Genomic DNA, 26418 nt, shown 5'->3' on the forward strand with positions numbered 1-26418 from the left:
CATTCGTTCCTTACACTAGCCAGCTGCTGTTCTCCTGATTAGGCAAAACTGCATAATATAAACTTTCATTACCAAGACTGAGCTAGCGAGAGAATTTAGACAGCATGTGTTACTTGCTACATTTCAGTCAGCGGCCATGATATAATTTGCGGAGAAGCCACAATTTATCTAGGCTTCTTTGTTTTCTGTGGTATCTATCTGTCTTTAAGGACCCACTATGTAATTATTTCCACACATGTGAATGTTTTAAAAAACTAAAAAACATTTTAGAGTAAAATTGTAAACATGAGCTTAAAATCATAAGCAGGAGACTAAAATAGAAATAATGAAAATAAGTTTTTTTAAAAATTAATATTATTCTCTTTCATTTTGAGAAATTCTTTAAAAACTTTACATTAAATAAGACAATGGTTTCAAATCAATTTTCTGATTATTTGCTTATTGTAAAGCATTGATTATATGTCGATATATAGATTATATATTACTTAACACAAATTTAGAAGAAGCTTAGCAGGAAGAGTGACCTCAAGCAAATATATACCGTATTTTTCAGAGCATAAAACACACTGGAGTATAAGACGCAGCAAAGTTTTGAAGAGGAAAAAAGTTTTTGGACTCTGCAAACCTCCCAAAAACGGCCCGTTTTTCATGAAAACAGGCCCGTTCCCCCCCCCCCCCAAAAGGCATGAATAGCTTTTAGGGAGCTTGCAGAGTGCTGGGGGGGGGGGGCAAAAACAATCAAAAAATGGCCCATTTTTCACAAAAATTGGCTCATTTTTCGTTAAAAAAGGGGCATGGATAGCCTTTAGGAAGCTTATAGTGCTCCTGCGAGCTGGGGGAGGGGGGGGGTAAAATTGAGCAAAAAACAGGCCGTTTTTGCTCATTTCTGCCCTCCCCAGCCCCAGAAGCTCTCTAAAAGCTTCTTAGATGCTCTGCATGGCCATTTTGGTGAAAGGGGCGGGGGTTTGTGAGGCAAAAAAATGCTGTATTCATTGTATAAGACGTACCCAGATTTTCAGCCTCTTTTTTGAGGGAAAAAGGTGCGTCTTATACTCTGAAAAATACGGTGTATATATGTGTGTGTATACATACATACATACATACATACATACACACACACACACACACACACATCAATAATATGAATATTACAGTACTCTTAGTAATAATTGCATTTGTGATCTTATAAAATAGCTTGTAATCTTATTCAGATATTAACTTTCATATGTATGTAAACAGCAGCTTAAATAGAAAAAAAAAATAAAACTTACAACATCACTTCCAGAAAGAGATGACACTGAAGAGGCAGATGAACCTGATGATAATTGTTGCATATCAGTAAATGATAAAGTCAATGGTTGGTTGTAAAGCAATTCGGCATCTCTATTCTGCGTTGCACTCTCTGAAGATATTGATTCTCTCTCTTTCAGCTGAACATCTGGGGGCACATATATGTTTATATGTCAATATATTTCCTTTTCACTTGCAACAAGTACAGCTGTGTTTTGAATGTTGTTAGTTTTACTGAACAAAGCATTACTGATTAAGTCAGATATTATATGAAAGATGTTTAAGCCTAACATGCAAATGAACTACAGTATGCATTTTATTAATTTCAACAAATTAAAATCAGGAATCTCAATATCCTGCCAGGCATTGATTCACATGTTTATATCAACAAATCGTAACAAAGCACTGGGGAAAATGTTGAGATAGGCTGACATAGCACTGAAATAAGGGATAAGAAAATAAAAATCGTAAAAGTATGATAAAAATAATCTCTGGTTTATTTTTTGGGATCAATATATTTGCTTACCAAGTTCAGATGAAAAGTTAGCTTTGCTTCCCCATTTTTTTTTAATCCATGCTCTGTAGTCAATTACTTCTTCTGTCACTTTAATAATTCTACCTAAAGTACTAGAAGAAATGGTGATCAGGATAAGAAATCAACACACAACAGTGAAACTTTAAAAAAAAAAAAACAACCTGAACTTCACTGTAGCTAACTTAAGAACACAAAAATGTTTTTAAAAGATTTGCACACATTCAATGTCAATTTCAGTTTTTTCAACTGATATTAATTTTTCTTTCCAGGATGCTGTATTACAAGATGGTAAGTATTATGCAGATCCAGAATTGAATACATATTATACTTCCTGTATGTGCCATGATGAGTGAATTCCTTGCTGACTTTTGTTAGCTAGCAAGACAGCTTTGCAAGAGGAAGTTCTACTTAATGCTGGATTCCAATCAAATAACCTTTCCAGAACAAAGGAGTGATCGATGACGTTATCCACATGACTCCACACAGCAGCTCCTCACAAGTAGACCATCATTTTTATAATTGGCTGTAAATTGTGATTTACATCAAATTCAAACTTGCATAACAGCCTTTATGTACATATTTCTTGGCCCAGCCTTACATCTTAATCACATATAATTTTGGGATTATTTTATTATTTGCATATCGGAGAGATCAAGACCTCTTGGATTGGCAAGGTACTACTGCATTCTTCAGGTGAGTTCAGGATAAATTTCATTTATGGATACAAGAGAAATCTTGTTCTAAAGAATTTTTGCTTTGAAACACAAATGAGCAACAAACTACCTCTACAACTTTTTTTTGAAGGGCATCAAAGAATATTTTTAAAAAATAAGGGAAGATTTACAAGATTGTCTTGTTTGACCAGGTTTAAAAGAAGAACATAGTTAATATATGTTTTCTCTTATTGGAATTTTTCTGATGAATTTATTAATACAGCATTATGATTTTGTTTTCTTTACATAAGAGGTGAACTATGAGGGAGAAGACAGATTATGTTTTATTTAGAGTTTTTTATTTAGAGACAGTGACAGCTATTAAAATTGTTTTACTTCATGAACTGAAGGAGAAAGTTACTTTTTTCTTTCTCTTTCTTTTTATTGTTTTTCAAACCTCTCCCTTTTTGGCTGTTTGTATCAACTTTTATTCTTTACACATATAATTCTTAATAAAATTATTTGAAAAAAATGAATATATTCTTCTTTGCAACATTCAAAGTTCAACCTCTGACCATACTTACAAATTCTGGAAGTGGAATGTGGAGTTTAAGTTCTCATGCATTTCCACTTTAATTTTATATTTTGAAGCTTAAATGTATATTTCTCTCTGGACCTCTGCTGGCCTGCCCACTTTTTAAACTGTAGCACCTGGCATGCCTTTCAAAGCCCATATACAGTCCTGGCTTTTAGAAGGGTATATACCTTAATCTATACAATGAACATATTCTCAAATAGTTACCTTTCTGAATCTCTATTAGGATATGATTTTGCAAGTGGTGATACTGCATGGCTTAGAACGATGTAGGCATAGTCAAAAACTTGCTTTACTTGCATGGCACCATAACAACTTCTTCCGACATCATTGCCTGTAACAGTCAAATTTTAAAAAATCACACTCATTATCCAGTTGACTCCAAGTTACTTTCACCGTGTAATGCTTACAATGCTTAAAACTCTTGGAATTGGCAAGATATCTCAAGGAGAGATGCATTCTCTATAGACTTGCATATGTACAAATTGGTACCCAATTAACCTATTGTTTGTCAAACAGAACTGATACTTGTTTAAAATAACAGTATGCTGCATCCTAGTTTTCTATCTACCATTCTTAAAATTTAAAGAACTCCAACCATGTCACTTTTATTCTGCACTGGGTTTGGAAGGTCAATATTAAGCAGTTTATATTTATACAGTACCAGCTATTTTTACTGACATGTATTGATGTCATGCAGATATAAATCTGGCTACTTGCTTATTCAGTGTTTACCAACTAGGAAGTCTTCCCATACCAAGAAAGCTATCTTCAAGACTTCAATCCACAATCTCCTATTATGACAAAAGCTAATTCTTTGTTATTAGATCTTTTACATTTTACTCATTATTTGGCCCATGGATAGGAAAGTAGTTGCTGTAATAACAAAAATGTGATTGTATAGCTTATCGGGTAAGTTTGTGGAATTACACAATAAACAATCCAAACTTAAACCAATATCACTCAGGCAGAAAATAGCATCCAGGCATGTTCAAGTCCTACTAGCCTACTATTTGATACATTAAAAAACAGATGACAGATACAGATACATTAAAAAAGCAGTTTAGGGCTAGATAATCTGGTATCTCCAAGTCTTACTGTTTTCAACTTCCACAATACTATGCTATAGCAAGACTAATTGGGTGTACGAGTTGTCTACAATATGTGGAGGGGGGAAAAACAGGTTGCGTAATCGTATTAACTAAATTAGTATTCCTAGTTCACCTCAGTATTGGAAATACACTAAACATAACAATTATAAAAATTCTCTAAAATTATGTAATTATCCTAGGCAAATCTAAAATTATTTGTTCTACATTGATCTATCCAAACTTTAACAGGATGAAAGCTTTTGTTTTCTGTGTGCAATTCTAAGGAATCATTTAAATACTCCTTTGTATCAATGTAATGTGAGCTACAAGCTTGCATATTATGCTCCTTTTCTTATTGGAGTGAATAATTTAGCCCACAGTAGAAATACCAAATCTTAACTCCATTCTTACATTAACCCAGTGGTGAAATTCTTTTTTTTTTACTACTGGTTCTGCGGGCATGACTTGGTGGGCATGGCAGGGGATGGACATTGCAAAATCTCCATTCCCACCCAACTCTGCCAGAAGTGGTAATTGCTGGTTCTCCGAACTACTGAAACTTTCCACTACCGGTTCTCCAGAACCTGTCAGAACCTGCTGAATTTCACCCCTGCATTAACCCCCTTATTCTTGGGATATGTTTTCTAGCTTCTAGCATTTTGGACATCCAATACAGTGGGCTGAATACAGGAAGTCTTTAACATAAGGGAGCCTGCCCATTATGGTAATAAATTATAAAGTAGATCATCTTGGGATGAATTTGATTTTATGATCTTTTTTTGTAGCAGTTAAGTGGATGTGGCAGTTGTTAAATGAACCCCTTGTTCGTTATGGGACATTTTTGCCCCAAACTGGAATTAAATGCTGTTTTTTGGTAAAAAATGTCATAAATGACAATCATGTGACCTTGGGATGTTGCAAACAGCTGTAATACAAGTCAGTTGCCAAGAACGTGAGATGTGTGACTGTAGCGGGAGAGGCCAGCCATCAGAATTGAGGAACCAGGTCACAAGTACCATTTGGGGGTCAGTTGTAACTTTGAACAGTTGCTAAGCAACTGTTGGTAAATTGAGGACTGCCTTTATATCACTGGTTGACAAACCAAAAGAAAATACAATTATTATCTTCATCATACCGTTTCCCACTCCAGACTAAATACATGGAAATGAGATTTGTAATCCCAGAAAAGAGTGTGTCATGTTTTGGCATTATGGATACTGACTAGTACAACACAAAACATGCAAATACACCACTGCTAATTTAACGATCAAGTTTGGTCCCAATGACCAAGTTGTTAAACTAAATGGCTGCTAAGTGAATACATGGCTAAAAGTTACTGTAAAATCACTGGCTGCTGCAATATAATTCAGATAAAAGGCCTATCCTATGTCAGCATGACTCTCAATCTGTGATGCCTTGTTCTCAGACATACAATATTTAATTGTATATGCACACTGGAAAAACTGAGTCCAGTAAATATTCCACAGCTTTGCTCTTGTGAATGATAATGCCTTCAGCCTCTCTCCCCCCACAAAAACTATGCTATATATGTAATAAATAAATATTTCATACCAAGATCTAAGAGTGTGCTTTTAAACATTTCTCTCAAAGTTTCTGGGTTAAAATTGACAGTGACATATATCATCTTACCAGGCAGTAGGGGATCTTCAATGCATAACATGGATGGTCGATATCCATTAGTCATAGTTTTCATGATTTCTTCTTTGGCAATATAGGCACCCCCATTTTTTATTCTAATGCCAGTTTTTAAGTAATTAAAATTCCTTCCATAGAGTTCAAAAAATTCTATTAGAAGCATTCCTAGATTTTCATCAAATCTTCGAGCATCAATTCTTGGGTGCAACTATTAAAAATAAAAACCACAGGATTTTATTTTATTTCATAGCAAGTTATATTTAAACAGCGAAGGACTGACCCGCGGTGCCTCTGCCAGCAAAAAGGAAGTTCGGGAGGACTCCTCCAGCTCCATTTTCACTGGCAGAGGTTGCAGGAGATTGTAGCAGCCGAAAATGGAGCTCAGGAGCCTGTTTTCTCAGGCAGAGTGCTCAGGCCACCATAGGCGCCCCCCAACATGAGTGATGTCATGCTGGCCATGTCCAGCCTGGACACGCCCACCCCAACCCTCCAAGGTCAAACACAATCCTGATGCAGCCCTCAATAAAATCAAGTTTGACACCCCTGGGATAGATAGTATGCTATGTCTGGTATTATCCAAGATCTGAAACCTCTAGTCCATTACAGATTTTTCACAATTTATATAAATACTAGAATTGATGAAAGCAAAAAGGAGTATTACCATTATAACACCAAAATAGGTACAATATTTACCCAACAAGAAAGTAATTATCTAAAAATTATGGATATAACCCATTATATTCATTATAACAGAAAATACTACTGAAAAGAAGGAATTAGTATGAAATACAAATGGCTCCAGAAGAAGTAGTAATCTCATCAATACATTCTAGACCAATAAGGCTCAATCCTGGTGCCCACCTAAAGAATTGTATTCCATCCATTAAGACCTGTTACATAATGTATTTACTTTATATATTTTGATGGGTTTTCATATATGTAATATTTTATGTGTTTTCATTAAACTACCCTACCATGATACTATTGCCAGAGCTGCTAAGTGTTTATGACAGCAATTTTTAAGTCATCTTGTATGGGAGATGGGCAGCATAAAAATGTAATAAATAAATCTGAAACTCTCAGACAAACCAAATACAGTTTTGGGGCCCCAAAAACTGTCCATTTGTGCTGCAAATGAAAGGCAGAATTATTTCCAAACTTCTTAAAATACAGTGGATTCCCTAAAGAACATACCACAATCCACCATCAAATAATTATAGATAGCCCAATTTAATGAATTAGGTTCATTTACCTGTACAAAACATATCATTTATATAATAATAATATAACAAGCATTTAAGTGAAAAATTGGGCAATTTCTGATACTTATGAAAAAGGACATACCTGTAAGAAGCTAATTGCCATTAAAATTAAGCTGTAGGAGCTAATTCCACCAGTAAAAACCTCATTCAAATCCCTCTGAAGAAGGAATTGCTTTAATACTAAAATCAAGTAAGGCAGCAATGAGTATTTCTGCAAATGAAAAAAACAGTCAGTTTTAAAAGGAAACATTTTTGCTTATGAATGAATACAAAGCCTCTCACACCAAAATAATATCCCATATACAACAACAGGTAGGAAAATGAAGTAGCAAATGTTTATTATCTACATGTTTATTCCTTATAAAAATAGGCAACGGTTTCACTCATTAAAATTTAATAAATAATAGGAAAAAGACAAGGTAATTGCTACAAACATGACACGTAAACTATATGGTACATAAAAAAAAATGAATAAGCACAAGATAATAATTAAAGGAACCCTGTTCTTAACATGCTCTTAATCTTTACCAGATTACTTTACTAATTACTTAATGGCAAACAAACACTCATGCATGTACACTCTGTGTAGACACAGAAAATTTAATTCTGCAATACTAGCATTGCAATATCCCAGTCACATGATCACCATTCACCTGCTATACAACTGGTTTGCGACAAGCAGAGGCAATAAAGGCAGAATTTGTTTAACAACTATGGTGATTTATTTAATGATCGAAGGGGAAGTAAATCTGTAAATCCTTCACAGTTACATGATTTTCCATTTAAGAGACTCTAATGCTTAACAACAGAGTTCCCAGTTCCAGGTTATGATCACTAGGCAAAGAGTCCTTGTATTCACTTCAAATAGCAGGGGCAAAAAAATTGAGTTACAACATCTAATAAATATATTGACAACACAGGAACTTGCATGCAGACCTAGATTCTTTGTTACAGCAAAATATCCTGTTAAGTGTAAAACACATCTTTCCATTTATATCATTAGTCTCTAATCTATCACTAGGCTTGCTCACTAAGAGACCAAGACTAAAGTCACAAGAATTTGTCTGGATTCTAGATGATTATAAATAAGAAGAAAGTTTTGTCTGAAGCTCAGTTTAATTCTGGTGACCTCCTTTCAACAATTACCAATCTACCACCCTAGAAAATATCTGAATTTGCTTTCCAATTTGGTTTGTTTCTCATGAATAAGGGACTAGAGCATGAGCATCCAGTGGATCAACAAGAAGCACAAGCTCTTGTAGGCACAATTTCAGAGATTTTTTACAAACAATCCAAAGAGAATTTTACCATGAATTCTGTTACTTTTCTCTTTATGTTGACACTTTACCAAAGATGTATGGATCTTTAGTAGAAAAAGTCTACTTTTTGGAGGACTGATTATGTGTATTAGTTTGGCAGCTTGGAATTGGAGGCAATAGGCCTGATAGAAAGCAAAATATGCACAATACTTATCATAGAATTTTTCAAGGTTCTATATATATTTTAGTGCTACAGATTTAGGTTTTAAAATGTGGATCCTAAGACTTCAGCCAAAGGAAATTTTAAAATACCCATAATGTCTAAATGAAAAGACTAAAATATTTGATTGAACTGCTACATTTTATATCTGATCTAAACATTTTTCTTTTAAATATATAGCTAAAAATTCTTGAAAGATTATGAGCAGATGTGGGGAAGTATTTCAGAGAGTTTTTGAATATATTTTCTAAGAAGACCAAGAAGTATATAATCCATCAATATCTGTTGTCTGATATTCCAGATGACATTTAACATAAACCCACAATCCGTTAACTTTGCTTTTTTTTTTCAAATTTCAGTTCTAAAGCCAGTAGATCTATCAAGATATATCATTTTTTGTCCTGCTTACTTTACCTTCATGTAGTCTTTGATAAGACGAGCTGCCTTCACACCAGTTTCTACATTAAAACTAATGTCAACTTTCACCTCTGTAGCCTGGTCTGTAAGTTTAATTATTGGTACCTGCAAAAGTAGTAAAATCAACCATTCATATGACATTTGCAGTGAGTGATGAGCATTTCAAACCATTCAAAATATGCAGTTCTAGACAGCACATTTAACGTTTGTTAGCACACAGCTAATATAAATCTATTTCAACCTTTTAAATCAGTACTTAAGTATAAGATGGGCATTTGGGGAATGATTGTTCGTTTTATGTTTTATAATGCTATAAAACTCTTTTTATAAAATGTCATTTATTGTTGTTGCTTTTTATTATTAAGTTTATGTATTATAAATTTTGTATCATGAATGTATTGTTATTTTGCATGCTGTGTTTCAGCTACCATAAGTCTGGAAGATGTTGATGGTATGCAAATTCAATAAATACTCAATGTGTTAGTATTCCTTCATTTTCTCATATTTGTGTTGTAGATGTCAAGAGATCTTCTTTCCAACTTAAATGTCTAATATGGCAGATCCCACTATACTGTACAATCTCCATTACTTAACAACATTTCTTCAATATGGAAGAGCCATTGGTGCTTTAAAACAGCAAAAGTCATAGACTCTTTTGTGCAATATTTAAAATAATTAATTTCTATTCTATTTTACAATGCAGATTACATCATGAAACTCATCTTGACAGACGTGATGAGGTCATTATTACAAAGCATTACAAGTTCTAAATATTTAAACTATATCAGTTATTTACTATCTGGCCAAGAAGCAGTTATGTTTCTGCTACTATCTACACCACTTTCTAGAAAAAAACCTTCCACAATCATTTACTTGAACTATTCTCTAATATGCTTGGGCATACCTTCAGAGTGTTAGAAAACATTTTATTTCAATTTAGTTCTAATATACTAATCAAATCTAATTTTGCAGAGCATGTGATTCAATTGCAGTTTTATTTGCACAGATTTCTAGTCCATTTCTGAACCCAAAATGTTATTGTTTCTTTAAAAGCCAAAGAATTTAGAACTGAATAATTTTAAGAACAGTCTCTTTGTGCACAATCCTATTGTTATTCATTTCCTGATAGAACAATCTAATTCAGCATCCTATTGCCACTGACTATGTAATAGGTAAGAAGATGAGGAAGAACTGGTCTTCTGTGGCAGCCAGGGTTCGTGCTCTCTTGGATTATTTTCTTCCAGTAAATGCAAAGTGCATTCAGCTGTTTATTCTTTAACTTTGATGCAAATGTTAGATTATTAACTCTCCACTGAATTGATTAGTAACCCATCTTGAATACTATGTTCTGAATTAGAAAGTTGGGATATAGTTGGATGAGTTGCAAAATATATTTTGATTCTAATACAGGGAGCGAAAGAGGAGACAAATACACTATCACATTCCCATACTGAAATTCCCATTTTTCTTTAACATTTTTTTGGTCTTTGTCTCCAGTGTACTAACAGGAGCAGAAAACCACCTGCTTACAACAGCATATCTAAAAGGTTTCTTAAAATAAAACCAGAGATTTGGTATCTTAGGCATGGAATGTTCACGGATCTATTCACATCAATGGCAAACATTTCCAAGTGCATTTAAGTTTAGGTTGTTAAACTCTATCTCATTTACAGCAATGTGCTAGTCTAAAAACAGCATGTGTATCTGTTTACTTAGAATTCAAATGGCATACTGAGGCTCTGAACATTACTAATAATATTGGAAATGTAAAGCAAAGGGGAAATGTCACTTTACTTGAGAAGAAAATGACACAGCAATAAAGGAAGAATTGAAGCATATAATATTTTAAAAGAGAAGCAGATACAAGCTAGATATTTTAATAAAGTTTCTACCTACGCAAAAGAAGTTATGACTCACAAGCTAAAGACAGCTTAGTTTAACATATGCCAAGATAAATTTTCAAATGTCAGGACCAGCAAAGCTGGTCACATCATCTTTCAGTGATGTTACTAGGACTTTAATTCAGGATTAGTGTGAAATATATTTCAAACTGAAGATTTATCAGAACATATACATGATTGTTCAGTAAGTATTAAGAATCTCATAATGTGGCTTCGAGGGGAGGGGCTGCCGCCGTCGGGAGCTCAATAAAGCTCCTGCCAGGACTCTGGTTCGTATATCTTATAAGATCTATAGATATCTCCCCTTTCTGGCAGAAAGGGGCAGGGAGAAGGTCAGTCGTTAGGATCTCTTTGTAATTCATAGCTTTTTTTTTGCTGTGAATGGAGAAGAGGTTCAACATTAGCTGAGCCTTTACTCCGGCCAGTTTTCCGCGCTGCTTTTTTTTTGCAGCCTAGGCAGATTGCCTCCCCCCCCAGGACAAAGCTAAGCTATTTAAAAGCCAATCCGGGCGGGGAACATTCCCGAGGAACTTTCTCTATTACTATCTAAAATACCAGCTTCAATTTCGCAAAAGGCTCCCTTTCTTTTTTAACTGCGTCACAAGATGGCGATCTCGTAGCTTTTGTGTTTGATCTGACGCAGCTAGCTGACTCTACCCTCCTGAAGGCTTCTCCGTACTAATTGCTAAAAGATTATCTGAGGGGAGCACAGACTTTGATTTTTGGCTCGCTGGATTGCTTGTCTTTTAATTTTATTCTGGAATGGCTCCCAAACCTAAACAGAAGCGCCTTCTTAATAAGCCGCTACCCTTGTCTCCTACACCCTCCACGGGAGAATTGCTAACACAAGAATTCCTTCTCAAAACGCTTAATGATTTCAGACAGGAGATTAATCAACTGATTTCGGATTTATCTGATCAATTTGATGCTAAAATTGCTCAGGCAAAGCAGGATATGATCGGAGTAATGACAGTCATGACAGATTATATTGCTGAAACGGAGGACAAATTGGAACTTTTGGAAGAAACTAACCTTAATTTGATATCAAAAATTCAATCGTTAGAACAGGAAATTGAATCTGCACAAAAAGAACTTGTCAAATTAAATTATAACAAGACTGCCTTTGCCATACGTGTTAGAGGACTGCGTGAAAACCAACAGGAGAATTTGAAACAGACATTCTTTGAGGCTTTCAGCCGCTTGGTGGGAAGTCCGGGACTCAACTTTGATTGGCAGATTCAAAGAATTTACCGCCAGAATTCCTGGGTAGCAAAACAGCGACAGCTTCCGAGGGACATAATAATATACTTTACTACAAGGGAATCTAGAAATGAGATAACACAGAGGCTCTACGGAAAGAGGTTGAGAATTGACGGGGACGACTTGGTTGTTTTTAAGGAGATACCATTTCAAATGTTAAGAACAAGGAGACAGTATGCTTTCTTAACCGAAGAACTCAGAAACTCTCAGATTTCATATAGATGGGAAGTCCCAGCTGGTATTACAGTTACATTTGGCAACCAAAAACACCGCATTAACTCTGTCTGTGAAGCCCGAAAATTTTACTACGAGACCCTGAAGGCGGGACTTCCTGATTCATCCGGATCTGGGGAGAGACAGGGAGAAGGAGAAGACAAACAGCGAGACACGTGGCTACAAGGTGGAGCGTGCTGCTTTTCTCTTCTGGAAGGGCAGAAGACTAAAGAATAAAGACTAAGCGATGTTTTTAAAGCTTTATGATTTCCGTCTGGGATAAAATGGAAAAGTGGCATATTGATGATGAGACATGGAGACTGAAAGAAGCGTTGCTGATTGGGGACATATATTGTACAGAAATTTTGTCTGAACTCTAACTTTAATTGCGCATGAACTATTCTTTCAGGCGAAGAGAGCGGATATTGTGATCTTTTTGAGTTGCGGTTTGGGACAAACGGAGTTGGGAGGTGCGTGGGAGAGGGAAGGGCAGCGAAAGTTTAATTAGATTATATGGGGCTAGAACGCAAGCTGATGTTTGTTTGAGTTGCTATATTAATATAAGGTTAAGAAAGTTTGGTCGGAGAATCTTCAGGAAAGTGGAGTAAATATAGGAGGAGCAATGAATGTGGATAAAATATATATGTGGATATGGATAAAGGCAGGGTGGAAGGTAAAAAATTTATATGTGGAGGTGGGTAAGGATAGAAAGGGAGGTGTTGGAAATGAAAAATGAAAGAAGTATTTGAGTTAATGGTGTTATAGAAAGGTTTGGATACTTGGATAAAAAAGAGATAAATTAAAGGTTTGAATAGATAGACAAAGCAAGGAGATTTTTAGTTGGGGAATTCTAATTGATCAACTTACCTGGCTCTAATACAGTTTGAAACCCTGCAAGTAGCAAAATAATCGAAATTTGGAATGAGTCACATTGATTAAGATTTATAGATAATGGGAAGCTGTGGTAACGTAGTGGGTTTATGACCCTTTTTGTTTCTTTCTCTTTTTTTGTGTGTGTGAGTGTGGGTGTTTTTTATTTTATTTTTTTTTATTATTTTTCCTTTTTCTTTTTGGCTTTACTTTATCTTACTTTCTTTTAAATTTTAAAGTTAGCTGGCCTTATTATACTTAAATGCTTGTTAAAGAATTATGCCGGGCATGGGACCTGCGAAGCCGTAAGGGGGTTAGGGAGGGGGGATTATAGGGGGGAGGGGGGAGGGTGGAATTACAGTTTCAATCCTTAGAACAATAAGAATTCACTTGTGTACTGTCGTTTTTTTTTTCTTTTTCTTTTTTTTCTTTTTCTACTTTTATTGTAAAAAACAAATTGAATTGTATGGATACACCAAAGTGGGGAGAAGAGGGAAAGAGAAGGGAGAAGTAAAGAGGGAGTGAGAGGGAATGTAAGGAGGGTAAATGGAGGGAGGGGGAGATGTCTGAGGGGGAAGGGAAGTAGAGGGGAATGTTGGAGGGGTGAAAGGAAAGTTGGAGGGGGAGAAGAGAGGGTGTATGGGGGAATGAAGTGTTATGTTGGGGGTTTTTTTTTTTCTTTTTTCTTTGCACAGTATATAAGTGATTGTATAAAATGAAAATGAAAATGAAATAAATTATGAAATAAATAAGAATCTCATAATGCAATCTTTATTGATTTAAATAAAATTATTAGATTGATTTAAGTAATCAATATATTAACAAAAATAGAACTTTCTAGGCATTTTTTGTCATGCAAGATGTTGAAATGGTTTGAAAACAAATAATATGAGTTAATTTAGAGCTAATGCCAACAAATAAGAAAGGCAGGAAAACTGACAGGAATTGGAAAGAACATTTTCACATATGATACTTGTTACTAACTTGCAGTTGGGGAAACTCACAAAAACATGATATAAATAAGCAAGCAATGAACCCAAAGTACAGGTAGTCCTAAACATACAATCATAAGGGAGCTTGCCTGTTACTATCATAAGTTGTGACAGTCATTAAGCAAGATGCACTCATGATTGTCTGACTTAATGACTACAATTCCTGCTCTCCCTGTTTCAGTTGTTAATCAAACATGCAGGTTATTAAGTAGAACATGAGATGCCTCAGGGGATGGAGGAGGCCTTGGGACTCCTGGCGCAGTCTCATACTCTAGCACTTGGTCATAAATTGAGGGCTACCTGTAAAATATAAACCTCTCCGACAATGTAACTTTCCCTCAATAAGGAAATGTTCAGGATAACTTGTTTTCAATTACTTACTGTAGCTTTGTCAAGTACTTTAATCGAATGTGGCTCAGCCACATTGTGTTTCCTTAGGGCTTGTTCTAGCTGCTGGAGAGGTGGGCTGTCCCATTTTCCAAAAACCACTAAATCAATATCACTGTAGATATAAAAACATAGCTAAAGTTATTAGAAACTTAGATATTATACAACAATTATTTGAAGAATAGGCAAATAACACAATTTGAAAGAGAGAGTTTGAAACATACATACAAAATAAATATATCTCTGAATTGTCAAAGCATACATGTTTTTTGTAAAGCTTCCAAGCTGCTTCAAAACTGTTTTAACTATATCTGCAGGCTGATCAACAATTCAAATGCTTTAACAATTGGAAGATAGATCTTTATTCACATGCATGTTGCAAAATACCTCTAATTGTTTGTACAGTCCATATACACTACTGTGTCAATTTAATAATATTTAATGTAATGATATTTAAATAGGAACTCTAGGGAAATATTTAATTTCCTTTGAGTCGGGAACAACTAACACGTATGTGTGATGGGAACCTTTACCTTTACTTTAATGATAATATGTTAGTTATTCATTCCAAATTAAAAATTTAATAGTGTAATATATACAGCAGCATTTCTCTAGTCCCAAGACATATTGGACTACAATTTCATCATTTCCCAGTTAATTGGGTTATCAAAAATCCTACTCCAATATGTTTGGAAGGCACAAAGCTAGGGAAGGATAATAAAAAAGTTAAAAATGCTACAAAGCCTCAGCCTAAAAAAACCTTCCATGACAACTAATACTGGTATTTCTGGGATTTTAAAACTTCAAGTTGATTGTTCATAGGTTTTTTTTTATCCTGAAAGTTGTAGTAGGATAATATTAATGTTCTATATGTTCACACGATTGTACAGAAGATGATAAATTAGAAATACTAGCATCGCTAGAGATACAGTACTCTAATGTTGTTGATGTAACTATTTTTCAGGTGTGCAGCTAAACCTGAAGAATCAATATGCAGTTAAAATTAAATAAGATCTCTTTTCAATTCTGTCAATTTTAAAGAGACTAAAATACAATTTATGTACCTTACTGCATAGAAACCTAAGTTAATGAAAACAAAATCATTGTGTTATTCCTTCTCTTCCTGTTTTTTTTGTTTTTACTGTGCTCAATATCCCTTTTTTTCCTGTACTGATTTCTTGATAACCAGTGAGGCTGGAGTGGTAATGTAAGTCTTTATATGGTGCCATGTAAATTTTTTGTTACTATTACATAATATTAGAGCCAACAGTACAAGTGAAAAATTTCCGGACTCACCTTGTTGGCAGATAAAGTCCTGTACTAAAACTTCCAAATATCTGAACCTGGAAAAGAAAAACATCTATATTGAATTTAATTGCTTAAAATTTCTAAAATTAAAATATGTGTGTGGTCAAAGTTAAAATGGTGTACAGAGGATCAACTTGAGGTAAGCTTACATCAGCTGTAGGCCAAAGTTCTTTGATGACAGTTTCTATTCTTTTCACAACTTCTCGTCTCATAACTGCTTCTTCAGGACATGGGGACATAAAGTCATAAAAGTCAATTATTTCTTCATGGAGCCTATGGGAAGAATTAAAAAAAATCAGTGGAACAGAAAGAGAACCAAATGAATTAATCTACTGGTGACTGGGGATGCTGATCTGGATTTGCAAGTAGAATATTTCAATTTCAGTTGCATTCTAGGATTCCATCTCCAAATATATGTTTTTCTAGAAGTTGAACAATAAAAAGTTTATAAAGAATCAGATCTGATTTTGTAGTAGACATGTTAAATCTAAATCAAGCCTAAGGTTTCCATACTTTGCCTCACACAAGCCATACTTCTCTTCATTCACCTCTAGCATATTTGAGATCACTTCACATATGTATGCAGATGACAGAAAATTATCTGTCCATGTTAATCATCTATCAATCTCTATCATCATAGTTATTATTATTATATTATTATTAAATAATTATTTAGATTTATATCCCATCTTTTTCTTCAGGAGCATAACGCAGTGAACATACTGTCTCTCCTATTGTTTTCATTACAATAACCATATGTGATATAGGCTGAAAGAGAATGACTGGTATAAAGTCACCCAGTAAACTCCTATAGTCAAGGACAGAATAGCATCTGTGTCTAGCTAATGTTATACAGTAAAGAGAATACTTTCATATTCCTTATATTTCTTGATAAACACACACATAAATTAAGCTATATAAAAAGTAAATTTATGCATGGGATCTGCAAAATGTTAAAAGTGTACAAGAGTAGCTAGACTTATTAGAAAGTACATTTCTGATCACAAGAAAATGGACCCAACACACCCAAAATTAATTCTATCTCATACAACTAGGAGATGGAGACTTCTTTCTGTTCCATGGAAGAAATCCCATGAATTTCTTCAGTTAAATGTACTGACTTCAAATGAGTAGTTTAATTCTTCCTTTATCATGAAAAGCAACAAGGATGATTAGGGGGTGGAGGCTAAAAATTATGAAGAACACTTGCAGGAATTCAGTATGTCTAGTGAAAAGAAGGACTACGGGAGACATGATAGTAGTGTTCCAATATCTGAGGGGCTACCACAAAGCACTATAAGGCAAGACAAGAAACAATGGATGGAGGAAAGCAATCTAGAACTAAGGAGAAATTTCCTAGTGGTGAGAACAATTAACCAGTGGAATGCCTTGCCTTTAGAAGTTGGGAGTGCCTCATCATTGAAGGCTTTTAAGAAGAGACTGGACAGGCACTTGTCTAAAATGGTATAGGGTCTCCTGCTTGAGCAGGGGGTTGGACTCAGTTACGTGCAGTCAGGGGAGGCAGGGCCTCACCACTGTCATCATGAAAAGAAAAGAAAATGTAAAAGGAAAAAGGCTGAGCTAGTTGCTGCCAGTCATCATGGATGACTCTGCTTAGTGCTTAACTGTTTGAAAAAGCCTCTAAAAAAGCGCCCTCTACAGGAGGAGGCAGGAGAACAATGTGCCTCATCTAGTCTGACAGGCATTTTATGATCACTCAAGTAGAGTTAAGCAAGGGTTAAAAGCTGAAAAATTCCTGACGTAGCTGGTTGTGGAATTCTGGAAGTTGAAGTCTACAAGTCTAAAAAAATTTGTGTCAGTGCCTCACCAGCCATAAACCTCACCGCACGTCACTGGTTGGACTAGAAGACCTCTAAGAACCCTTCCAACTCTGTATTTCTATGTTCTACCTATTCTACTTGTAAATGATAAAATACATGGGAACAACATAAAACAATGAGCATAATACATTCACTCATATATTGCTGCTTGGATAATCTCCTGGCATATAAATATAATAAATGAAATGAAATGAAATGAAATATTTCCCCTCCTAGCTGCATCTTTCAGTGAACAGTAAGGTACTTCACAGTAAGTTTAACTATTGTCCTTGTTCATCAAAAATTGAAGAAACAGAAAAAGGGATATATTTAAAACAATAGTATTTTCAAGGTGAAATACATAATTGCTCTTTGGGAAGCTGTGGCACAGGAAGGGAGCAGTACCTTGTTAGCTGTAAAGACCAGTACAGGATATTTTCTCACCTACTCTGTTAATTGTGGAAAGTTTAATTACTACTGATATCCTGTTTGCAAGAGAGATGTCAGTCTTTCATGTCCCCAAAGTACATTGCTTGTCAGATCCTCAGAGCCTAAGCTCATCCCCCTTGAACCAAAAAGCTGGAAAGCATAATCTCTTGTGTTCAATGAAATAAGGAAATTCATTTGAGGTATGAAGCAGGGATAAAGACCAGAAAACTTGTCCTCATGGAACCTCCCACCAGCTGAAAGCATTCCATCTCTTACCACTCCAAGGATACTAAAGAACAGATTTAACAAAGTTGGTGGGATTTTGTCTAATGGGTTTGAGGGAATATTAAGAACTTGAGTACTGTACTAATGATGAGTACAGTGTAGTACATGGTAGATCACCAAGGATGACTGAGGATGAGACACATTCATGCCTAAGCAATTCACATGAAGGTTGTCTGAGGAAGGTGCTATTTGTTGGTACCAGACAACTAGATCTAAAGCATCTGCAGCCTGATTGTTGCTAGCCTTTCCTTCAACTCTCTCCTTAGAAACTGCAATAATTCAGGGATCTCTATTATCAGTACCAAAGATTTGACTTTTGCATCATCATTCAAACATGTACCAAACCATCTAAAAGAATATGGCCTTTCGTTGGTTTCCATTGTTGAACGTGAAGGTTTCGGGCTTGCTTTGTTAATTTTTAGCATAGCTGTTGTTACTTTTGAGTCTCACTGCAACATAGGATGTCTGAACATTTCAGGAATTACTCCTGTTTACTGCTGTTTAAAAGGGGAAAAAACATGATCTCCTGATCTAGAAAGATTTGACTAGAATTTCCTAGTCCCCAAACAGCTTAATTTGAATGGCACTTTGAGAAGTGCTGCATAAGGCATGAGTTTTCCTGTCAACCATGGTACCACTAGGGTAGATCTGTTGTCTTGGAATTGAGAAAAGAAGCATTTCACATGCCTATTGTGTACTGTCATGAACACGTCAATATATCTCCATATTCTTGGAAAATTCTTCAGATATCAGACACATTTTCCTCCGCTCTTGTTTGTTGATGATCATTGTTGACTCATAATGGGATCATTATCCACTATGAGTCTTGGCCTACCTTGGAAGTTTGCCGTCGTCCCAATCACTTAAGATTGGCATATTTGGTCATCTGGTTCCTGATCAGTTCCAAGTGGCATTCCTACTGCCAAATTGCCTGGGACTATTCTAGCCTACCAATGCAGGGATTGGATTACCTTGCTTGGCAATGTTATATGCAACTGAGTTCAGATGGTAATCTGATTCTGAAATGAGAGAGGGAATCACTACAGTGATCTTGCTCTGTAACCTTGCCAGCTTCAGATGTGCGAACATTCTGCATGCTAGCCTTTCTTTCCTGGCTTCAAAAAGCATTCAACATATAAAGATGGTCCTCTGTGTTCTTAAATGCTACATAAGAACTGCCACTGCTTTAAGGAATATATTGGGAGGGAGGGCGGTTGTGCCAGCTTGAAAATGAGCACCTGTAATCTTCAAACTTACAACCATTCATTTAATGACCACTCAAATTTACAACAGCACTGAAAAAAGTGACTTACGATCATTCTCACACTTATGATTGTCATAGCATTCCCAGTCATGTGATCAAACCTTGGGCACCAGCATATATTTATGATAGCTACAGCATGGATTTGATTTAAATCAAGTCAATTTAAATCATAATTTTAAAGAGCAACTGTCATCTCTGCCCTGCAGCAGCTCCTCCTCTAACCCACTGTTGACTCACCGACAGTCTCATTCACATAATGGGATGGCTGGTGATGCGGCAGTGACACAACAAGGTGAGGGGTGTGGCAGGCAGCAGGTGAGTGACTGCCCGCTAACAGGCACTGCTGGCTGGATCTGAAATGAAAGGTGTTCTCTACATGTAAGGACTCATTCTTTTAGGTAGTTAGAATCTTTAATTGCAAACAAAATGAAGGTTTCGGATTTAGCTTGCAGAGCTTGGATTCATTGAATGAGTTCCCCAAAAATGTAAATATTGCGGAATATACAGCCTCATGCTATATAACTAAGCTCCATTTCATGCTGAATAAACTAAATTAGTAATGTATCTTAGATAGAAAACTATCTTTAAATAGATTTTTCTCCAAAAACATTTCATTCAAATAAATTTGATAAAAATCCAATTTAAATAAAAAATCCGATTTAAATCAAAAAGTCAGATTTTTTAATTATTTTTAAACAATCATCAATTTTTATCCACCCTGGTCAGAGTGATATGATTGTCATTTGACACCTTCCCAGATGGGGAAAGTCTGACAAGCAAAAGTCAATGGTAGAAGCCAGATTTGCTTAACAATTGCACGGTTCACTCAACAAATGCATACATTTGTTTAATAACCATGGCAAAAAAGCCTGTAAAATTAGGAGTGACTCACTTAACTGCTTTGCTTCACAATAGAAATTCTGGACTCAATTGGGGTCATAAGTTGAGAAGTATCTGTATTCTGAACTGAATGAAACAGAGCGCTCTTGTATGAAACCTATGAAACCACTAGTAGGTGATTCTGATTGAGACTTTTATATAACAAACCTACTGATCTAGGAAGTAGGATTGCCTCCACTTTTGATTTCAGTACTTTCATCCTTAAGTTTCAATGCCTAATAATATTATTCTAAGACCCAAAGTTAAGGATAATCTTTCCAATATCTATTGTTCTTCGCATTGTGTGGGGGGGGGGGGGGGAACATGATGAAGACATCTGAGATATGCAATTTGTTATGAGATGTTCTTGGAGACTTTTATTTTTCACACTTAAATGTCCATCTTTCTCAGATCCCTCACCTTTAGCTTTGATATGTGTGATATTCATTTGTATGAACTCTACTGCATATTCTGCCTGGGTACCAGCACTCATCTGGTCTGACAGCAGGCCAGAATTTCTGCAGTTAAGTGATCCCTTAGGAGTAATAATATCATCTTGAAGAGTATTTTCCTTGGTCTTTGCCATTTTTAGCAAACAGTGCTTTGTTGAGACTGGAAGCTGAAATATGTATTTCCTTTTCTGCTTCCTATCCAAAAGAAGGTAGAAGCTTTGATCCTGATTTGAAAACATGATTCAGGACTTCTATTTGCTTTCCTCCTTAGAGCTTTGGGTAACATTTCTTCCTATGTGACTGCTTCTTTGAGTAGCTTCTTCCCTATGTTTAACTTTCAATTTACTAGTGATTTAAATCAGATTTAAATCGTGATTTAAATCAGATTTAAATCAACTTGATTTAAATCAAATCCACCCTGTAATGTTGACTATGTGAGTGTGGATTTTGCTCCCTGTTCATAGGTCAAAATCCACCCTTATTTGCATTGATCATGATGACTAATATTTGTACACAAGCAGACAACCAGGTTCAAAGCATCCCTGGGCTACATATGTTCTCTTGCTTTCCTTATTCATTTATTGATGTACTTTTTACCAGGCTTCCATGCGGCCCACTTTTTGCCCCGCAAAGTGTTGCAAGAGGACTGGATTGGACTGGATTACAATAATGTGGACCCAAGTAAGTGCCTGATCTGGATAGAAAACAAGCAACATCCTATGTTAATACTACAGTTTAATGCCAGATTTTACATACTTCAGGTCCATTTAATCTATAATCAACAGTCTATAATTGACAGCCATTTCTATTTACTATCCTGGAAATTTACCTCTGCTATTAAGTCTTGTTTTATCATGTTATTTATGTGATTGTATTTTTATTGTTAGTTGAATAATAAAAATATAGTAGTATAAATAGCTTTTCTGCCTGGAAAAGCAATTTACTATTAAACAATGGGTATAAATTTAGAAATAAAAAGTTTAGTGGAGTATGAAGAATAAGTAATAAATGTTTGCCAGTAATATCTAGTAGAAGAGATAAGAAAATGGTTATAATAAAGAACTGTGGAAAGAATTTTTTTTACCTTTCTTGCCACAGTTGTTAAGTGAATCATTGCAGTTGTTAAGTTAGTAATACAGCGGTTAAATAAATCTGGCTTCTCCACTGACTTGACTTGTCAAGAGGTTTCAAAACGTGATCCCATGACCCCGGGACACTGCAATCATAATAAATATGAATCAACTACCAAATGTCTGAATTTTGATCACATGACCATAGGGATATTGCAACAGTTTTATGAAAAACTATCATAAGTCACTTTTTTCAGTGCAATTGTAACTTCCAATAGTATCTAAAGGAACGGTTGCAAGTCGAGGACTACTTGTACTGGCATAATTAAGCTTCTCTTATATCTGTTTACCCATGTATGTATCTCTATATCAAGCAGAGGGCTTCCACCATGAAAGAGGAAGATAGTAGCCCTGCTTTTCTAGGCAGATTTCCTTAATGATTTTGAGAAGTCCATCTTCAGCAACCAAGAAAATTCTCAAGCAGAGTTCTAATCAACTTCTTCCAGAGTTACTATTCCTCATACCCAGTTTTTATGCATATAAAAAAGCCAGAATATGAAAAGCAAACAAATACTTTGATAGAAGTTGGCATTAAGTTTTATTTATTATTTGTAAAATGTATTGGCCGCCCATCTTATCACAATCTTGCAGGCACTACTGGCCTTTCCTCAACTAAATATCTCAGTAGGATACACCAAGAATATGGTTTGGAAAGGTAGCACTATGTTAAACTAACAATATATTTTACCTGTAAATTGGTCTGTTAATACTCAACAGTAGCTTGCATTGGAAATCAATAAGAATCTAGGCCATGGATAAAATATGAGACAGCTACTTCAGAAAATTAAATATAAACTGGGGATGTCACATTCAGATTTGGATTATATGTCCAAAGAAGAATCACAGAATGTTGCAATTTGCTTTGTACATTTACTTTCAAGTGCATCAATTTGCATGAGCATGAGGAATATGATTGGTGCTACCAATACATTGATTTACCAGAGTTACGAATGAAGTCACATATACATATACTTGCAAAAATCTTATGACACTCCTACACTGTGCATAAGGAATCATACATGCACTCAAGCACATATTTAATTTAAACTTTATTACTGAAACTCATCACATTTGTTTACCATAGCAACTGATTTATCATCTTCTTAGGATGATGTTTTAGGGCATAATGGCTCTGTATATTCAGAAAATTCTTAGTAAAGTATTGTCTAGGTTCAAAAAAAATTACAGTCCTGAATTAGTTTTAACTGGCTTGATAGGTAACTGTTGAACTCTCAATAGTTTGTAGTGTTGTTTAATATGAGAGTATTTTATTGCTCCAAGTTTATATTAAATTGTTTTTAACACTGGCAGGGCAAGACACTAGAATATAAACTGACAGCAAACCCCATTCCTTATTAGTACTGATGATGTTACTTAGTTTGGGTAATGAAACATCTGCTAGAAAACAAGCAAGCTCAGAGAACACCAAGGATCCTTCAATTGTTTTTAAGAAACACTGTTTACTGTGTATTGTTAATGTACCATTCTCTTGGCTGTTTCAGGAGAGAGGATGATATAAAGTTGACATAAACTTGAGAGATGTACTTGATACAGGTGCTTTGATTATGGAATTCCTTTCCTATCCTAGTTATATTAATGAATATAGATTATTCAGTCAACTAAAGATTTAATTATCAATGCTTTTGGCTGTACTTAAGACATTGTCTCTTTTAATAGACTTTGATTGCTATTGTGGTTGTTTTTAGAATTGTAACTTTTTGAAACATTGTTTAGTTTTAACATTTTAATATTGTACAGGGCAGTGATAGCTAACCTTTTTTGGATGGTCTGCCAAAAGCGAGGGGAGCGCGGGGGGGGACGTGTGTGGGCGTGCCACACCCATAATGCTATGTGCGCGAACCCCCCCCCCTGCTTTTGGTATGCTTTTTTCACCCTCCCCAGGCTCCAGAGGCTTTCTAGGAGCCTGGGGAGGGAGAAAACAGCCTCTCTTGCCCCCCGAGGGCTTCAGTAGCTTCCCTGAAGGCTCCGGAGGGTGAAAATCCGGCCCTACGTGCAAACCAGAAGTTCAGCAATGGACTTCCGGTTTGTCTGTAGGCAAAAAACAGCCCTACGGACAAACCAGAAGTCCATTCCTGAACTTCCAGTTTGCCCGTACAGCTGGTTTTTCGCGCTCCAGAGGCTGCAAGGAAGCCTCTGGAGGGTGAAAAACAGCCTCAAAAGAAGGCTGAAGTCAGCTGGCCAGCACGCGCATGGACGCTGGAGCTGACAGAGCAATGTCTCACGTGTCTCACGTGCCCTAACAAATGGCTCCGCGTGCCACCTGTGATACGTGTGCCATAGATTCACCATCACAGGTATAGGGTGTTGGTTCTGTCTTACTGTAATAGCAATCTTTGCTTTCTTTTAATGTTTTTTTTACAAATATATAATGAATAATTTCATAGTAGAGTATTAAAACTGAATATACAGGCTATGATCTTTTTAAAAAAGACATCAACAACTAAAAGGCCACACACAACCAGGCACCGTATAAATACCACACACAGAATAGCCCATCTGCTACAGAGAAGTTCCCTGAGGATGGGCTCCAGCATAAGCTCAGAAGACTAAACCTCTAGTCCTGATAACCAACCAAGATTGGCTCCTGCAACCTTTTCCTAGGACATGTATATTTGGCTTCATTTGAAATGAATAACTTTGAAAGTGTCAGATAATACCTAACAATTAAAAATTAATGTGACCCATCATAACAGTGATGCCAAGAAGGAAAGAGCTATTTATAAACATTGCAAGCACAATTATGCTAACAATGCCAGAAGAATCAAGAAATACTTGATAACAAAAAGAAACAGTGCTGAAACTATATAATAAAAGCGATATACAAAAAGTTAATTAATTCCAGAAAGTTAAATGAGCAATAAGGTTAATATTTTCTCAGGTGGTCTTCTACTATGTTATTATATTTGTTGTCTGTTATCTGGCTTGCTTATTTCTTCAAGCTAGTTTTCCAATATTATTGCATGTTAATTTTATAGCTATATTACAACATATTCTTTTAAAAATTAAAATATTTAATACCATTAAATACAAGAAGCCCACAAAATGTTCTACAAAAGCATCTTCTTCCTTGCATGTGGTAGAAGAGATACCAAAGATCTAACAACAGTAGATTCTGGTAAAATAAAGAGCATTCAATTCAACTGAAACAAAAAGGGGAAGAGATAAGCATATGAAAATATCACCATTCTTATTTTATATTTCAAATGTGCTTGTAGAAGTCACAAGCACTCTCAGTCTGGTCACTGGTGGACTCCTTCTCCATTGTGACAAAACTTTTTTGGGGGAAAAGAATGGATGTTACTTGAAACAAAAAAATAATATAAGTGACTTTACGGATAACCACAGTAGAACTGGTAGCATTTTTGTTACTTCAGAATAAGAGAACTAAATTCTGTTAAAATGGATGACTTGAAATCATGGCAAATTGTTTTAAGCATATTAAAATTAATTCAAGAGAAATATGCTGTTGCATTGAAATTAAGAAGTATAAGAAAGTAATTTATTATGAATTTGCTCAAAACATTATTGAATGCAATATCCTTATCAAATGTTATATTACACGTAAATTGTTCCTTAACAATTATAGTTATGATGGCACTGAATGAGCAGACTTATATCTGGTCCTTGAAGTTGTGGCTAGTGCAGCTTCCCCAAAGTCACATGACCACAATTTTGTTGCTTGGCAACTGCCTCACAATTGTGATGGTCGCAATGTCCCACAGTCATATGACTGCCATCTATGACTTTCACTGCCAGCTTCTAGCAAGCAATATCAATGGGGAAGCCATTAGGAGGTTAAAAATGGACTTGTAAATTCACGCTTAATTATAATGCAGAATATGCTTAACAAAAATGGAAAAGTCATGTGATGTTACACTTTACAACCAAATTGCTTAGCAACTGAGTTGCTGGTTCCAATTACCATTGTTAACTAAGGACTCTGTACTCTTCTTTTTAGGGCTGATCTAAACTATTTATTAAATGTGCATGCCTGCCATCTCTCAACAACTCTGGACAGCTCAGCAGAAAAAGTCATCAAAAACAAGAAAAATAGAGCAAGAAACAAAATAAAAGATGGCAAGGAGAATAAAATAAACATACAGAATGAAAAAGAATCAAACCAACAGTCCAAGGGGAATCCGGTCATCCTTGTCAAAAGCCTGTGAAACATCAGCAGGTTGGTGTTGGACTAAAATAGTCTAGACATAAAGTAAGTCTCCTGTTTGAGT

At 35.5% G+C, this 26418-nt stretch overlaps 1 protein-coding gene and 2 long non-coding RNA genes across 4 annotated transcripts in view; 2 read left to right on the forward strand and 1 right to left on the reverse strand.

The window, feature by feature from the left end:
• The window catches only part of LOC148044493 (uncharacterized), a 1189713-nt gene that overhangs the window by 439163 nt on the left and 724132 nt on the right, over positions 1-26418 (forward strand). The gene's annotated exons all lie outside the window — the stretch shown is intronic.
• The window catches only part of TENT4A (terminal nucleotidyltransferase 4A), a 37178-nt gene that overhangs the window by 4983 nt on the left and 5777 nt on the right, over positions 1-26418 (reverse strand). For both annotated transcript variants that reach the window (XM_014070959.2, XM_014070958.2), the window contains exons 2-10: positions 16059-16182; positions 15898-15944; positions 14596-14716; positions 8976-9083; positions 7165-7293; positions 5815-6028; positions 3281-3407; positions 1817-1917; positions 1272-1438 (exon numbers count right to left, since the gene is read on the reverse strand). In XM_014070959.2, coding sequence (XP_013926434.2) covers positions 1272-1438; positions 1817-1917; positions 3281-3407; positions 5815-6028; positions 7165-7293; positions 8976-9083; positions 14596-14716; positions 15898-15944; positions 16059-16182 — 1138 coding nt within the window. The remainder of the gene's footprint in view (positions 1-1271; positions 1439-1816; positions 1918-3280; positions 3408-5814; positions 6029-7164; positions 7294-8975; positions 9084-14595; positions 14717-15897; positions 15945-16058; positions 16183-26418) is intronic.
• On the forward strand, positions 21443-26399 carry LOC148044495 (uncharacterized). The gene is made up of 2 exons (XR_015697556.1): positions 21443-21719; positions 26148-26399. It is a non-coding gene; the product is annotated as an uncharacterized LOC148044495 (long non-coding RNA).

The sequence above is a fragment of the Thamnophis sirtalis genome, unplaced genomic scaffold, assembly GCF_051295495.1.
Source record: "Thamnophis sirtalis isolate CommonGarterSnake01/CBP01778 unplaced genomic scaffold, rThaSir2_p1.2 scaffold_8, whole genome shotgun sequence".
NCBI lineage: Eukaryota > Metazoa > Chordata > Lepidosauria > Squamata > Natricidae > Thamnophis > Thamnophis sirtalis.